Here is an 18,340-nt window from a genome sequence, read left to right as displayed (position 1 = left end):
GAATGGGTGCCGTGTTGATGTAGAGGGGGCACGTGATAGCATATGTGTCGAGGTAACTGAAGCCTCACGAGACAAGATATACCACCCATGATTTGGAGCAGGGGGCGGAGGTATTCGCCTTCAAGATTTGGCATTATATCTTTATGGTGTCTGTTGTACCATTTACATGAACCATAAGAGCCTGAGATACATTATGGATTATCCCAACCAGAATACACAACGACAGGTTTCTTGGTTTAGATCGTGCACGTGATGTTTCGCCATGTCAGTTTTGAAAGTATGCAACCGTTTTTGCCATAACGGAACCGACAAACTTAGCCTCCTCTTGAGCCGTCGAATTGGATGATGAAGATGATGACATTTTGATTAATATCTTTGGAAAGAGTAAGAAGATATGGATTAAAAAAAATGTTAGGTGTTATGGTATTTAAATTGGGGGAATATATATATATATATATATATATATATATATATATATATATATATATATATATATATATATATATATATATATGCTTAGGTTATTCTATTGTAACTAATTATTGTGCGGATATCGTATGCTATAAGAATACTAAGAGAATAAGTTGTTTAGCAATGCGAATACGTTCAATCTTACATAACCATTGTCAGTAACACACATTCTCACTAATTAAATCGTCTATAAGGTTATTATACACTTATTATTATTATTATTATTATTCTCATTTCTGTCAGAATGTTTATGGGGTCGTATTCTGTCAAAATGAAAATGAGTGAAAAACGATGTGTGAGAACATAAATAAATAATAACTAGCGAGAATGCATGAAAATGACGATATTTTTGTAAGGTTGAACGTATTCGCATTGCTAAACAACTTATTTTCTTAGTAATTCTCATAGCATACGATATTCGTACAATATTTAGTTAAAACACTTGAACCTGGTTATATATATATATATATATATATATATATATATATATATATATATATATATAGACATTGGTACAAAAAAATAAAAAAGTAATTTAAACAGCGAATCGGAGGAGTAAGAACGCGGCAGCCCCACCCTGTATGAAATTCGGGATAAAATAGCCTTAGAAATTTTGAGAATTGTGGTTTTACTTTCAAATTAAAGTATTTTGGTGGTACTCCCAATCTTTAATTGGATAAGACTCAGAAATGAGAGCAAGAACTGAAAATATAGATGTTATGAATTTCGTGATTGTTGTTGTACCCAGAAAACATGATGACCAAAAAGATTAAGTAGTTCATTTGTTTGAAAATTGTCAAGGCAGTTTTCTTTGTCTAAAAACTACTCCAACCGTCAAAACCAATAACAGTCACAAAAACGGATTTTTAATAGATGTCAAAATGAAGTCAAAAACCGGGTTCATTTACAGAAAATTCAGATTTCTAAGGCATTTTTCATATAGCAATATAACTCATATAAAGGTCAAATTGAAGTCAAAAACCAGCTCGACCTCAGCCATGGGCTCTGCCCCTTGGACCCCATCAGGGGCTGCAGCCCCTTGGACCCCGCTCCCAGGGGCGCTGCCCCCAGACCCCCGTTCGTTTAGGGGGTTCGCCCCTAAATGACAGTTTACTTTGAATCTTGAATACATTTAAACAAGTGTGCACTCCGCACTTTCCTTCTTTAATATTCATCAAAATTAAATTTTAGTCAACAAGTCTATCCATTACACTTAAATACACATTGATGATAGAAAATCACCAACACCCCCCCCCCTTCCTTCCCCGTGCTTGCCTTCCCAGTTCCCGCACCGCTGGTGCGGTGGTTCATCGGAGTGGGAAAGGTCCCGCCCCCATTCCCGCACCCAGCTCCGTCCGGTCTTAATCGAGCCCATGAACCGGCATTACTAACTTGATCGTTACAAGTGGTCTTGGCTCTTGATATCAGATGATAACAAGATCTTCATTCAACTGAGATTCTTAATCAGGTCCATGCATAGGCCTTTCTAACTTGATCGTTGTAACCGGCCTTGATTTCTTTAACGGGGCCTTTCTTTGAGTAGTTTAGGCCAGTCACGGGACCGAATCAGTTAAGTCGCTTCTTGCCAACCTATAGGCTAGCTATTGCCAATATCATAAATCAACGTCTATTTTTTTAATATTAAACGGTTTCTTGATGATTCAATATAGATGTTGTATTCATAATAAATTGAATAATATAGACACCATATTTATAAATTCAAACATAATTTTCATATAGTGATATTCGTTCTCTTGTGAAGTGTGATGTAGTCACATATTTCCTTTCTAAAAGTCTGGAATACCAACTAAGCATATAAATAGCATAAAGCAATATTATAAATCTCAATTTAATAAGTACATTGACATAGAAAAAAAAATTATAGAAAAGAATTGTGTTATCTCAAATTCTTACGTAATCACCAATCACTAATCTAGTAAAAGAAAGCTAAAGCGATCGCCAAGAAAGTGAAGGGTGCCACGGCGGTGAAAGACGGAGCAAAATTAGGTGATGGTGGTGGTATAGTGGTGCTATCGGTGGGAGATTGGCCGGAGGTGGGTGGTGATATTGGGCTGGCTTCGTCGGAAGAAGGGGCAGGGGAGGAGGTTGGTGGTGGGGTTGTAGTGGAGGGAGCAGGGGTTAGGGTTGGGGTAGCGGTTGGTGGAGAAGCCGGTGTGGGAATGACGTTTGCCGGCGTTGGTGTTGGAGCAGGGGTGGCAGACACGTCGGAAACGTTGATGGTTAGTTTCTGACCAATTTGGCAATGAGTGCCAACAGTGCAGATGTAGTAGTGTGTACCAGGTGCGTTCAAGGTGACTCTAGCGGGGCCGGTGGCGGCGATGGAGATGGGGTTGGTGGTGGTGCATGGGCCGTAGGCTGCCTGAGACACTTCAGCGACGTTATGGAATCCGGTTGTGAAGTTAAAGAGAAGAACATCGCCGACTCTAAAGGTCTGAGTTGATGCCCAGGTGGTGTAAGCAGAAGGTCCGTTGGGAGGAATATTCCAGCCCAAGGCGTCGCCAACCACATAGGTTGTCTGAGCCGTCGTGCCATGAAACAACACAGAGGCAAGCATGAGCGCCATCATCACCCCCAAATTGAACTTTAAACCTGCCATTTTTAGTCCTTCAAATTCTTGTGAAAAGAAAGCACTCTAGATGATTATTTGAAATCTAGCAGGATTTGAAGACTATTGGTATTTTGAGAAATAGTTGTGTTAGGATTTGTATTTATAGTGAATGGTTCTAGGGATACGTAGTAAGTATGTGACAACTATGAAAAGGAAAGTCGCGGTTTTTGAATGACACGGTATTTAAAAAATATAATAGAATTGAGAAGATATTTGGTATGAATAAGTCAATAAGATATATATATATATATATATATATATATATATATATATATATATATATATATATATATATATATATATATATATATATATATATATATATATATATATATATATTGATATTGTGATATGAATATGTGTGCATGGATCACCAAAACACGTTTTAATCTCTAAACATTTTTTATGTATAAAAATAATTTTTAATATAAATTTCAATTTTCTCAAAAAAAAAATTATTGATATTAGATACTGAGTTGTCTATATATTTTGTTTATTAATTTAAAAGATCAAAATCATGGGCTGGAATTTATTAATTTTGGTTGTTTTCTGTTTGAAGTAGCTCTAACTTTTTCACCACCCTATGATGCAGTATAATCGGTCCCGAGATAATATATTTGTAGCAATTTTTTTTCTACATAAGTGTGTTTTATTTATAAAGTATAATATATTTGTTTGACTGCATTACAGCATGACGGATTAAATGTTATTTTTCAAATAAGAAAATATTATTAGTTTTTGGAAATATAGACGTGTTCTTAAAAATTGATGGAACAAAAAAAAGATGGAATACAATGGAAGTTTCGACTTTCCAGCAATCAAAATGAGCTAGGTTTGACTCATCAACGCCATATTAAGTTACCTATTGCAATTTTTATCAATTTATCTATAAACACATTGACTTCTGTCTTCTCTCATATAAGTCTTTGAAGTTCGAACATGTCAAGCCGTCAAATAAATAAGCTAAGAAAAGATAAATTAAAAAAAAAAAAAAAAAAAAAAAAAAAAAAAAAAAAAGTAGCTTTACATCTATGTTTTGTTTTTAATTAGTACTTTTATTATATAAGATAAACTCTTATTATTATTATTATTATTATTATTATTATTATTATTATTATTATTATTATAATATTACTAGCATTAGTTATCAGTCAAATTTTCAAAAAATAATGACAAATGTTAGCCGACCTACTTCATGTTGAAATCAGTTAACATAGCATTATGCTTGTCGTTTTAAAACATCTATTAAGTTTGTATTGATAATGCATATATCATATGGTTGGGAAAGTGCTTGTGTAGAACAAAATATAGAAGAACAAAAAAATTTATTAAATATAATTGTAGAGTCACCTGCGAAAGTGTTATACACAAAATTTTTAGAGTTAACTACGTTAAATCACACTTTGAAAAGCCTCTTAGCTCTTAAAATCACTCATTGGGTTACATTCACACCCAAAAGAAAGCTATCTCATCTCTTCAAATTATCCACAGAGGGATTCATGAAATTTCTTTGAATTAGGTTTGTAAACAGATAATATAGAGATTTTAGAGATAAGTATACTGTTGTATAGAGATAAGATAAGCACCTGACATTTACACCCCGCTCCCGAGTTCAACTTAAAGAGAGAAAAAAAAAAGAAATGAGAGGAAATGAGAGAAAAGCAAGAAAGAATGTTGCTCCCGAGTTTCATTAAAGGAAGGAAGTGGAAGGAAATGGAAGGAAAACTTTTCCTCTTACCTTTCCTCCCGATTTGGGAGGATTTGAAAAGAAAGAACAAAATGTTTAACTTTCCTTCCATTTCTCTCCAACTCGGGAGCACAAATGACAATTTTTTTTTTCCTTTCTTTTCTCTTCTTTTCACTCCTTATTTTCTTTTCTCTTCTCTTCTTTTCTTTGCTATAACTCGAGAGCGGGGTGTTAGGATCTACTGTTTATCAGTGTATTGAATCTATATATACTGAATGAAAACCCTACGGGAATGTTCATGGAAAATATATCTTTTGGCTTGGTATCAAAGCCATCCTAGGGTTCCGACTTATCATCACCATCCATAACAATATGATCTTCTTTCATATCCGTCATCATCATGTCTTCTATATCAACTCAGCAAATATTGCTACCACCATCTCTTGCAAATTAACTCGAACAAATTTTCTATTGTGCAAAGCTCAAGTTGTTCCCATCTTGCGAGGTGTCCAACTTTTTGGATATTTCAATAGTACCCTGCCACCCCTGCTGCCAAGACAACCATCAGAGCAGATGTAAGAAGCTAGAGAAGTCAATAACCCTCAAGATTCCGAGTGGGTCGTTCAAGATCAGGTAATGATTGGTGGCCTCCTGCCATCTATGACAAAAGAGGTTCTCGTTCAACTCATGAGATGCACAAGTACATCCAGTGAGCTATGGACTTCTCTCCACACAATGTTTTCGGCTCAACACCAAGGCAATTCTATTTAGATACCTGCACATCTCTCCATTAAAAAGAAGTCTCCATTAAAAAGAAGGGAGGCTTGACTGCATTTGAGTACTACTATAAGATAACAAGTCTTGCTGACACTATGGCGAACATAGGTCATCTTATGAAAGACGAAGATGTAAGTGGCTACATCCTAGCCGGCTTGGGACCAGGTTATGGTGACCTCTTTACCACCCTCACAGTTCTAAGTAATCAACATGTTGTGACTCTAACTGATTTCTAAGCGTACTTGATTGTTCATGAAGCATAAGCAAGTGCAATGAACAACACAATGAAATTTACTTCTTCCGCCAACAATGTGACCCGTCAAGAATCAAACCCTCCATGCCAAACTACAACAACAATACCTCTCGTAATAATCAACAAATAAACTATTGAGGTGGAGGCAGTAGCTACGGTCGTGGTTATAGTCATGGAAGAGGCAATGGCGGCCCTGGATGTCAAGTGTTTGGCATTCCAAGTCGCAATGTGTTAAACTATTGAAATAGGTTTAACCATGCTTACTAGGCTGAGGAATATTGTGGAGGAAATAATGTCACTACTGGAAACTACTTCAATGAACATAACTGGTACATTAACACTTGTGTAATAGATCACCTTACCGGTGATCTTGATCATTCTTTGTCCAAGAGAGATATCATGGCAAAGATCAGGTCTGTAGAATTAACAAACATCTTCTATATGCTTATAAACTCATTTCTAACAATAATGTATTCATCGAAATTCACAATGACGCTTTCTTTTTTAAGGGCAAGGATACGAAGAAAACCTTCTATTCGGTAAATGAAAATGAGGTCTTTACCCGGTGTTGGTCAGTAGTTATTCCTCTTGTGCTCCTCATCACGTTTCATCAAGTGTTAGAGCATTTTCATCTCAATGACATTGACGTCTTGGTCATCCAACATCATCAGTTGTCAAGTATATCTTAAAGTCAAATAAATTATGGTGTTCGTTTGATAATATGTTTTAAAGTCAAATAAATTATGGTGCATGGCGCATGCGCATCCACAAGAACAATAAGTCGTCTCATAATCATGGAAAAAAGGAAGATCTACAAGTATTCAGCCGATCTTTTTGAATGTGTTTGCCTTTGTAAGAATGGAGAGATCATTATAGAAATATGCAACAAGTGCACACCCGAGATTACTCAAGATTTTGGGTTTTATGTCCCTTCGAGGACATCCGTTAAAATTGGAATGATACAGAGAAGATTATAATGCCTCTGCATACGGATGACACACAAAAATCGAGAAATCGTCCAAAAAAAAACTTTTGGCTTTATAGCATAGACAAAGGAGTTTTTGATTTTTTTGGCCAAACATTATACTATCACTAATCTTGCACACAGTTATGAGTTGCTTCAGGATGTTCTCAACAAACACCCACAACTAATCTAATTCACACTACAAGAAGATTGGGCAATTTCGAAATTTTAGCTAAATGTTGACCTTGGTTGGGGTTGTGGCGGTATTGTGGCTGCCTTGAGGGAAGGAGAAGCTAGCACCGGTCCAAGAAGCAATGCCTAGTCCACCAAGTTGGAAAAATTGCGAGATATTGAAGAAAAAACGAGAGAGAAAGAGTGAAGGGGTAAGCTGTGAATGGCAGAAAGGTAAACTGTGAAGTGGTATATGCGTTTAGCATTAGCGGCGACGGCTATTAGCGGCGACGTAGGGCAATAGCGGTGACATTAGGGCATTAGCGGCGACAAACGGAGGGAAAACTCAGCGTGCCTTTCCGCTTTCCTTAACAACCGTTAGACTGAAAACAAATCGGACGGCTGGGGTGAGAATGAAGCGGATCGCTAAATGAAAGCATTAGCGGCGACGCCTTTAGCGGCGACAGCCAGCAATAGCGGCGACACGTAACGCGTCTTTTACGTGTCGCCGCTATTGCTGGTAGTCGCCGCTAAAGGCGTCGCCGCTAATGCTTTCTTTTCTTGTAGTGTCATAACTGCGTTTCTATATGAAAGAAAATTTTCTTGGATCAAATGACACTTGTTGCCCGTATAATACACCCTTTATCTCATTTTACTACAACTAATGGTATCCTAACTGCCTATTCAAAGTTTATGTATGTGATATCTCATATTTATTTTATTGAATATTTGATGTTGTTTCATTTCAATCCTTTTACTATCATTGGAATACATTTTACTATCTTTGGGACATTATCTTTAACTCGTTTGGTCAGATCGCAGGGCTGAATCAGTTAAGTGACCTCTTGGCCAATTCTGTAGGCTATAGCTAGATCATAAATTAACATCAAGTTTTTATATTAACATCAACGGGTATCTTGATTGTTACAATACATATAGATAGTGTATTTGTAGTAAATTGAGTAATATTTTTAAATCCAATAAGAAAAAAAAGTCGAACTTTCCCGTTATAATACAATGGACAGTTGGACATAATCATATAAATATCATAAATTAATATTATGTATCTCAATTTAATAAGTACAATGACATATATAGAAAAACGAATTTTAAACAAAAACGAATTATGTAATATCACATTCTCAGGTAACCACCAATCACTACATCTAGTAAAAGAAAGCTAAAGCAATCGTCAAGAAAGTGAAGGGTGCCACGGCGGCGAAAGATGGAGCAGAACTGGGTGATGGTGGTGGTAGAATGGTGGAATCTGTGGGAGAAGGGGCGTTACTGCCTGAGGGAGATTGGCCGAAGGTGGGTGGTGACACTGGGCTGGCATCCTCGGAAGAAGGGGCAGGGGAGGAGGTTGGTGGTGGGGTTGTTGTGGAGGGAGCAGGGGTTGGGGTTGGGGTAGCGGTTGGTGGAGAAACCGGTGTGGGGATGACGGGTGCCGGTGTTGGTGATGGAGCAGGGGTGGCAGACGCGGCGGAGACGTTGATAGTTAACTTCTGACCAATTTGGCAATGAGTGCCAACGGTGCAGATGTAATAGTGAGTGCCAGGTGCGTTCAAGGTGACTCTAGCGGGTCCGGTGGTGGCAATGGAGATGGGGTTGGCGGTGGTGCATGGCGCATACGCCGCCTGAGACACTTCAGCAACGTTATGGAATCCGGTGGTGAAGTTAAAAAGAAGAACATCGCCGACTCTGAAGGTCTGAGTTGATGCCCAGGTGGTGTAAGCAGAAGGTCCGTTTGGAGGAATATTCCAGCCCAAGGCGTCGCCGACCACATGGGTAGTCTGAGCCGCCGTGCTGTGAAACTGCACCGATGCAAGCATGAGAGCCATAATCACCACTGAATTGAACCTAAAAGCTGCCATTTTTTATCCTTGAAATTCTTGTAAAGATATATCTGAGATGAGTATTTGAAATCCTGAATGATTTTGAAAGTTAATGGTGTTTTGAAAATGTTTGTGTTAGGATTTGTATTTATAGGGAATGGTTGTAGGGACGCGTACGTAGTATGTCACACTATGAAAAGGAAAGTCGTAGTTTCGGATTCACACGATATTTAAAAAATATAAAAAGATTGAGATGATATTTGATATGAATAAGTCAATAAGATACTTATTGATATTGGATATGAATATGTATGCATCGATCACGAAACACGTTTTAATCCGTAAACATTTTTTATGTAGAAAAATAATTTTAAATATAGAATTTCAATTTCTCAAAATAATTTTTGTTGATATTAGATGTTGAGTTGTCTATATATTGTGTTTATTAATTTAAATATAAACATCATGGGTTGGAATTTATTAATTTTAGTTGGTTTCTGTTTGAAGTTGCTGACCTAACTTTTCCACCATATGATGCAGTGTAATCGGTCCCGAGAAATTATTATTAATATATATTTGTTGAAATCTTTTTTTTCTAAATAAGTGTGCTTTATTTATAAAGTATATTAGTTATTAAAAAAAAGGTGTGAATGTGTTGTGGTTTGTTTTGTTGAAAAAATATTTATCGTTAGCATAATCTATTTGTTAGTTGCATGACAGCATGACGGATTGATGGAGAAAAAAAAGAAGGAATCCAATGGAAGTTTCCACTTTCCAGCAATCAAAATGAGCTACTCAACGCCATATTAAGTTACGTATTGCAATTTTTATCAATTTATCTATAAACCAATCGACTTCTGTAGTATTTCTTTGGAACAGGTCAAACCGTCAAATATACCTTTTCTATTTTTTATTATTTTTTATTTAATTATAATTTTTCTAAAATGGCACAATTTATCTATAAACCATTGACTTCTGTACGTAATTCTTTGGAGCAGGTCAAACCGTCAAATACACCTAAGGATAGTATTTAGAAAAAATATATATTTATCAAAGCATTATTGTTTTAAATTTATTTACCAAAGGGTAAATAATAAAATTCGTTTTTATGTTCTACCAAAAAGAACAATTTAAGTCCAATTCGTTTTATCGTACAGATAGTCCAAATTTGAAGCATGTAGATTTGGTCCATCAAATTAACTTTGGTCATATCCTCCTCATGTCAGGACATATTGTCATTTTACATGTTTCTCTCATACTATTTTATTATTTAAAATTAAAAACTTCTTCCGCCATCATCTTCCCCATCTCTCATCTTGCTCATTTAATTTCTACAACTACAAGATGCCACCACCACCGCCCTCCTCGTCGGAACGCCGCTCTCATCGTTGAAACGTCGCCTCCCTGTCGAAACGCCACCTCCCTTCTTGGAACAACACCTTCCTCGTCAGAAAGTCGCTTCCTCGCTAGAACGGATCCCCCACTATCTCGGATCTTAAAATGCGAGCTAAGGTTTCAGATCTCACCAACATCGTCGATGTTAGAGTTACTGGAGGTGTATGATTTTTCTTACGGATTATCACATCTACAGAAGATGAAGGGAGATGGTGACATTCTAAATCAGAAAAACACTGTAACATCCGTTTTCTAAAATGGATCAGCTGAAGACTTAATGGGGTCACGATATGGTTTTTGAGGAAAACCATATGCCACGACGTGATAAATGGATGACCACGACGTGGCATGACACGCAATGGGCGCATGTCTGGATGGACACCACGACGTGGCATGAAGGATGCCACGACATGGTGGCTGTTGCAGCCCAGGACCATGATTTTTAAGGTTTCTCCCATATTTAAGCCCCTTAATTCCTAGATTACGTCATCTCCATCAACCTCTATCTCTTCATTTTGAAACCCTAGCCTCCCTTCCATGATTGTGAGCTTGGTAGATTGATCCTGAAGTTGTTTCTTGAATTGGTGAAGCTTGTGAAGAAAGGGACTTCTTTTTGGTGCAAGAAAGAAAAGGGCAAGTTTAGATCCATCATCTTCTTCAAGTTTTAGGGCCTTTGGAGGTATAAACCTTGCACCTTGACCTACTTCTTTTGAGATTCATGTTTATGGTTATTATTGGTTGATTTTGGTCCTTTCTTGGATGCTCTTAGAGTTTGGCGAACTCCAGAGCTCATTATGACACTTTTGTAGTAAAGGACTTTTCATTAAGTGGGAAAAAGGTCTTAGTTTAAGTGTTCTTGGTCAAACTTGAAGGATTTAGGTTGTTAATTGAGAATTGATTTTTACTTGGTATTAGTCGGTTCATGGGATTAATCAGCACAAGGAGTGCGAGTGTTGTTGTGCTTCTTCGGTTCTCCGATTCATGTAGCTCTTTTCACTATGTCACGTATCCCATTATATATCCTTTGTATATCAGGATAGTGAAATTGTTAGTGTACAAGTATGCTAGTTGACTAGGATCGCTACTTTCTATGACTATGTGGAATGGGATACTTGGTGCCATGGTATGTTAGATTGGTAGGGTCTTGTCTTATATTGTTAGGAGTTAAGTTTGGTTAAGGTAATTGGGGAAGGCCAGTTATCAGGATTATGTATAATTAACCAGTGAAGGACTTAACTGAGAATTGGTCAATGGCAGGGTAACTAGGGAAGGCTAATTAGCAAGGGTATGTATTTATATAGATTTTCACAAAACAGAGGCTACTCGGCAAGTCCAGTGACCTATTCGCCGAGTACATCACTTAAAACCCGTGTACGGCAAGTCAGTGCGTCTAGAATCGCGAAAGCTCGATACAGCTCGCCGAGTAATCGACCCTACTCGCCGAGTACGTTTCGAATCAGCATTTTCTCAAAACACAAAAGTCGTCCGAAATTGTGTCTACTTTTCAGAACATTTTGAATCTCGTCAACCGGAGTTACGGTTCATGAGATATGGCCAAAACACTGACGAGGGGTCAAGCTGTCCAGCAACATCCTTCTTTCTTCAAAATCCAAGATCCAAGATTCCAATCGCTAGTTCCGCTTCATTTTCCTTTCGAGCATGTCTTTGTTGCTGAAAATGAAATATTTAAGCTAATTAAGCACCTTTGGTTCATTATTTGAGATAAAATTAACATAAAGTATTAAGATCATGCATGAATTTTATAACTAGATATGCTCATATCAAAATACCCCACACTTGACTTTTACTTGCCCCCCAAGCAAAACTGAATTTTAGTACATTAATATTACATAAGACAATCCCAATCGAACCCAGCCATTATGCCAAGACCGCAACACATGCATTTGTGTTTAAAATTTTCCTAATAACCCCCCATACTCCAAATACTCACAATCCTCATAAACATTCGCCCACTTTTTCCGAACAATGCTCATTTTATGCATCCCTCCGAATTCATCCTCAGAAAACCTCTTAACCTCAAGGTATTTTTGGTTGAGCAACCCAAGCGTACATAATCTAGACAATTACAATTTATGATACCACATTGGAGCTCTTTGGAATTCTTCACTTCTTTGATAATTTGATCTTGATTTCTTTGAATTCACCACCTTCTTTGATTTTTGGTATCTTCACTTTTTGAATCTTCAGAATTTTGATATTTTGATCTTTACTTTAATTGCTCCAAAATTTTTACAACTTTTCTTGTAATTCTCTCTTTTTTTACATGTACCTCACTTTTTTTTCACTCAAAACCTACATGCTTAAGCAGGGGCGCTCAACTTCAACCTTTATTGGTTAACGATAATAATTTTCCTGGATACATTTCTGGTACACGATGCTAAACATATTGCATCCTTCGGGCTAAGCAGGGTCGTGTTTTTGTCCCATGATTTCACTAGAATAAGGAAGCCACAAATACACTAGAACGTATATAGGCTCAACTAAACATTTGGGTCTTCATAAAATCATCAAACACAATACTAGCATGAACCCTAATTGCTTTTACCAAAATTTTCTAATTTAGCCCTACAATTTAAATGCAAAATTTTCAAAAATTTACTAAAATTTTAACTAATTTAACCAACCCCTACCCCACACTTAATTTATCCAATGTCCCCATTGCATATTATGCATGATAAAGAACAATAAAATAAAGAGGGAATTGGAACAAACTCCCCTGGGATAGTAGTCGCGAGGTTAATCTTCTTCATGTAAAGCTCCATCTTCAGCTGACTTTAGACATAGGAACAGCTCATCCATGCATTGGGTATCATTCATCTCGTGTGGTTGACAGCTCCAAAATATCGAGGAAAAAGCTTCTTGGAAATGCTCGGAAATTAACTTCAAAAATATAGCCAATTTCCGCCTTGAATTGAATCAAATCGTCGACTCAAAGATAAAAGAATGAGCAACTCGTCGAGTTTTATGTGGAGACTAGTTGAGTCGTCATATGGGCAGAAATCGTGAATTTTCGCTGGAACTCGTCGAGTTATAAGGGTGCACTCGACGAGTTTTCGACTCTGATCAGGCATTTTCTTCTTTCTGCCTCAGCTTTAATTTGGTGTTCAAGGAGAGTATCAAGGTAATACTACTCCTCATTTTCTTCAGGGACGAGACTCTTTTTAATCAAATATAAACATCGGACTCAACATATCGCTCAAAGTCTTCTAATCTTCTCGTAAACGACTCGACCCCTCACTTTAATTCTCTCATGCTTTAAGAATTCGCTCTAATATCACCCTAGCTTCTAAAAAGATCAAAGACAAAACCACGTAATAAAAAGGAAAACAAACATCAAAATAAAAATTCCTATATTATCCCTAAATACTAGAAGTTTAAAAGAAAAAGAAAAGCAAAATCTAATGACGGGTTGCCTCCCGCAAGCGCTTCTTTTTGTGCGAGTCTTTAGCTGGACTCCCAACTTAATAAACTTCTAATAAATTCGATGCCCATCCATCCATTGCATTTAATATTTTATTTGGACCAAATTGTAAAATTTGGCTCTTTGATACTAAAATTGGCCAAACAAGTTTGAATACATAAAACCCAAGAATTCTGACAAGGATTGGGACCGGTTGGATACTAATCAGAAATGGATCGCGCTTCAGAACTTTCTCCAAAGTTGGAATCGTCACCCCATGCTTTGAAACACAAACTGAAAATACAGGGGGGCATGTCGAGGTAATGGTCAAACCACGAGTTGGTTCCTGCAATTCAGCTTGTTCTTGTTCTTCATCTGACCTCTCTGCTAGCAATCTTTCCAGCTCCTCCAAGTCTCTTTCTGGATTAAATTCTTCATCTTGTAACTCAGATGTCCCTTCTGTGTTGGGCAAGATGTTATCTAACCATCTTCCAAATTTCTTCAAATCTTTATCTGAGTCATACTCCTCATCTTCTTGCTCAATTTCATGTACTACATCCTCAAGAAAAGCATCAAAAGCATCGAGATTTGGAAAATACATAATAAAATTAAAAATTAAAATTAAAATTAAACTATAAAAAAAAATCAATAAAATAAAAATGATAACAATTAGCAAATAAAGTTAACTATTTGAACCGTTCCCCGGCAACGGCGCCAAAAACTTCATGTGTGTAAAACCAACTAGTTTTAATCCTACTAACTTAGACACAAAATAAACACACGAAAGGCAGTGTACCTATCGATTAGTAATATAGTTCAAGCAAGTAGGGTATCGAACACAGGGAACGGTAAACAATTAAAATAAATGCTAATATTATCTAAATAAAACAAATAACAAAAAGGGGGTTTTCTCTAGTTTTACAAGACTAGAAACTTAATTAGAATAACCAACACACAAATTAACTAACTAGCAACTAAAATAATTAATTACCAACTAAATTCAATATTAAAGAGGACTTCTGTTTAGGTACGACTCATTTGTTCCAATGGATGATTTTAATGTATCGGATTAATTCTTCATTGGCTACCGATTAAGATAATTAGGTTCACGTTCGCTATTCCTAATTCTTAGAAAACAAATTAACTCAAGCAATGGCCAGTTGTCTAAATTAACGGGTTTCCTAGATTATTCATTCGGGTTAAATAAGACTTGTAATGGTTAATTAAATTGGCCCTTCAATTAACCTCTTGTTGATGTTCATCAAACAATCTCACACATTAACTTACCTATCTTCTAGTTAATTCTAGTTTTACATTCGTTATTCCTAGACATACAACTATGTGGTCACAATAAATCATATGAAATTAATAACTAAGAGATGTTCATACAACTTAATTACTGATTTATTAACAGAAGTATAGTTATTGTCAACACATAAGGTTTTTTAACAAGCTTAACAAAACATAATTACCAATTAAAATTAATCCTACTCAAATAATCAATCCATGTTCACAAAATTGTTTACCCTAACAGAAGAATAAGTTTTTAGCTCATGATTGCAGTAAACATAAACTCAAAAACGAAATCAAAGTATGTAAACATGATTCAAATCAAAAAAGTTACTAAGAATAAACCAAAATTGTCTTGATTCTCTTCACAATTGAATGTAGGGTTGATTCTTCAGTTCCTCACGACCTAGCAGCACTTCCAATCGTTTCTCAGCCTCCTAGGGTTTCTCTCCATGCTATGATATCGATCTGAAAGTCCCTTTATATAGATTTTCACAAAACAGAGGCTACTCGGCGAGTCCAGTGACCTACTCGCCGAGTACATCACTTAAAACCCGTGTACGGCAAGTCAGCGCGTCCAGAATCGCGAAAGCTTGATACAACTCGCCGAGTAATCGACCCTACTCGCCGAGTACGTTTCGAATCAGCATTTTCTCAAAACACGAAAGTCGTCCGAAATTGTGTCTACTTTTCAGAACATTTTGAATCTCGTCAACCGGAGTTATGGTTCATGAGATATGACCAAAACACTGACGAGGGGTCAAGCTGTCTAGCAACATCCTTCTTTCTTCAAAATCCAAGATCCAAGCTTCCAATCGCTAGTTCCGCTTCATTTTCCTTTCGAGCATGTCTTTGTTGCTGAAAATGAAATATTTAAGCTAATTAAGCACCTTTGGTTCATTATTTGAGATAAAATTAACATAAAGTATTAAGATCATGCATGAATTTTATAACTAGATATGCTCATATCACTAGGCTATATTATGCGTTTATGTTATATGATTATTTGATAAGGATAATAATGGTTTTATGTAGTTTAAATTGGATAGCCTGAGAACTCTTGGTCTAAATCCTTAATGCATGGTTCTAGTCTGATTTATTGCTTTAGGATGGATCATCTATTAGATTGTCTTTCTGATCCCTAACTACATAAGACTTTGTGTATTGTATGAAAGATCAGGATCTGGTCCTTGGCAATTATATGAAAGACCAGGATTTAGTCCTTAACACTCGTATATAAGACTAGGATTTGGCCACTATCAATCGCAAGGAAAGACCATGATTTGGCCCACGGAAAGATGTGACTGTATGACTATGATTTTCCCATAGCGTTCGCTTGGGGTTGGAGCGGATCCATTATTGCAAATATGATTGTTATGTATGTTATATGGATGTTGATAGGAGAGTTGACAGGTTGGCGTTAGAACCGAAAACTTTGTGTGGACGCATTGTATATATGATGGAATATGTGGTATATTGGGGAACTCACTAAGATTTATGTTTACAATTATGGATAACATATTTTATAGGTTATTTATGAGAAGAGCTCGTCGAGACTATACACACACATCGAAGATAATGATTTCTATTGTCCTATAATTCAACTCTAATAACTATAACACCTATTTCCAGATATTTCCACTTTTGACCCTTAACATTTTAATTGTGTGCAAAATAGTCCCTTACGTTGGGGGTACATGGATTGTACGTCGGGCGTAAGTCAACCAAAGGATAGTCGATGAGGCTGAGTATGTTGGGCGTACATGTGAGTACGTCAGGCATACCAAGCTAATTTACATGGTTATTCACACCTTATTTGTGATCCTCGGTATCTCAGTCACAAACTTGAAGGGCATAATCGGGATTAAACATGTCATTGAAAAGTTCAATGAATCTCAAAAGAATCTAGGAATTTCAATTCATTTAAAACCTAATATTCATTTTCCTTTTTCATGGTGAAAATTGGTAAATCGTCATTTACCTACCTTCAAATATTTTGTAATTGGATTATGGCATCCCTCTTCTGAATTGTAGAACCTTGTGTTGGGTCCTAGCCTTAATATTTCATTTTGGGTGTTATATGAAGGACTTAAATCAACTAAATTTGAATTTCTCCCTTGTAGATGTCTAGTTTTGACAACTATGACCATCCTGAATCTTTTGGAAAAAGCTTTCCACATGAAGATGATATTCCTCAATATCATACTTCACTTCCTCCACCTCCTCCAATAGTTCTCCCTGACCCACGTCTTCATCGACTTGAAAAGTTCAAGGTCACTCAAGCCCTATTGGTAAGCAAACACGAAGATGGAAAGTCTGTATGTGCTCACGTCTTGAAGATGAAGTTGCATATTGACAGACTGGGAATGTTGGGTGTCGTCTTTCCAAGGAAGCTGGTTGTTGATTGGGTTCTTCAGTAATTTCCTGAGTCATATGGTCAGTTTGTCAAAGACTACTATATGATAGATCACGACGTGACCTTTATCGATCTTGCATATTTGCTAATTGCTGCCAAATCAGCAATGATTTGGCGCACTGGTAAAGCAAATTTGATTGGAAGATCTACTTTCCAAACTTCCACAGACATTGACAATGGCAACATTGGAAGTCCATAAAGGTTTTCTCTTCCCAATGGAAAGGGATTGACCAAGGTCAAACTGTTTGACCAAATGGTAAAGAGAAAGGTTGAATCTGAGATAGTCTCATGTACCATTCTGAAAGAGTCTGTTTGTTTCTATTACCAAGAAAAGGGACATTGGAAGCGAAGCTGTCCTGACTACCTGAGAGATCTAAGAGATGGTAAAATCAAATTGTATGGTTCTATTTCAAGTAAGTTCACTATCTAACTCTATTAAGTTCCTATTTATAGATTCTTAATACACGATGTGATAAGATTGCATTTTGATGTTTTGTAGGATCAAAGAAAAGAAAGGAAGCTTAAATAAAGAGTAAGTTGAGTCTGGTTGCGAAGAGATGGATTCCGATCGCATGGTTGGATTATCAGATTTTTTAACAGCTGCTTAGGAGTTATGATAGATTGCTGAGAAATATTTAACAGCATAGTTTTCATTTGTATTTGCATTGTATGGACAAGTTTTTCCGCGCTTTTATAAATAAAGAAATTTTGATTTTATTTTATATTTCTTTGCAATGGCATTTGTGTAAATTGTTGTTTGTATGTTTCTATTAATAGCAATAGTTTCTTAGCTATATTGATTGTGGTAGTGTCGTAATTTTCTAAGTAAGGAAAGATTCTCATCACCCAAGCTTCAATTGGAAAGAAACTTGGAATCATATGATTTGGATCATGTGATGTTTGAAAATCTTGGTACTTGGGAAATTAGGACTAATTCCTTGTTTACATAAGTATGTAAGTCAAGTGAAAGATAAAAGGATCTACTACACGTTGATCAGATCCACCACATAGAATGATAAAGGCTATTTCTC

General features: G+C 36.5%; 2 protein-coding genes and 1 non-coding gene across 3 annotated transcripts; 1 reads left to right on the top strand and 2 right to left on the bottom strand.

Annotated features, from left to right (window-relative positions):
* Positions 1–2,279: 2,279 nt before the first annotated feature.
* LOC111881909 (cucumber peeling cupredoxin-like) lies at positions 2,280–3,181 on the bottom strand. Its single transcript, XM_023878297.2, has one exon. It carries the CDS (start codon positions 3,086–3,088, stop codon positions 2,405–2,407), a length of 684 nt encoding a protein of 227 aa, XP_023734065.1. The 5' UTR covers positions 3,089–3,181; the 3' UTR covers positions 2,280–2,404.
* Positions 3,182–6,743: 3,562 nt separating this feature from the next.
* Positions 6,744–6,851, top strand: LOC111881920 (U6 spliceosomal RNA). The gene has a single exon (XR_002846993.1). It is a non-coding gene; the product is annotated as a U6 spliceosomal RNA (small nuclear RNA).
* A 1,126-nt stretch (positions 6,852–7,977) lies between these two features.
* On the bottom strand, positions 7,978–8,903 carry LOC111881910 (cucumber peeling cupredoxin). Its single transcript, XM_023878298.3, has one exon. It carries the CDS (start codon positions 8,824–8,826, stop codon positions 8,119–8,121), a length of 708 nt encoding a protein of 235 aa, XP_023734066.1. The 5' UTR covers positions 8,827–8,903; the 3' UTR covers positions 7,978–8,118.
* Between the last annotated feature and the right edge of the window lie 9,437 nt (positions 8,904–18,340).

The sequence above is a fragment of the Lactuca sativa genome, chromosome 5 (assembly GCF_002870075.4).
Source record: "Lactuca sativa cultivar Salinas chromosome 5, Lsat_Salinas_v11, whole genome shotgun sequence".
In the NCBI taxonomy this organism is placed as follows: domain Eukaryota; kingdom Viridiplantae; phylum Streptophyta; class Magnoliopsida; order Asterales; family Asteraceae; genus Lactuca; species Lactuca sativa.
Note: the sequence above shows the minus strand (reverse complement) of the source record. Positions and strands in the feature narration are given on the sequence as shown.

Coding starts and splice junctions, on each gene's coding strand:
- LOC111881910 (XM_023878298.3), bottom strand. CDS start 8,826: ATGGCAGCTTTTAGGTTCAATTCAGTGGTGATTATGGCTCTCATGCTT.
- LOC111881909 (XM_023878297.2), bottom strand. CDS start 3,088: ATGGCAGGTTTAAAGTTCAATTTGGGGGTGATGATGGCGCTCATGCTT.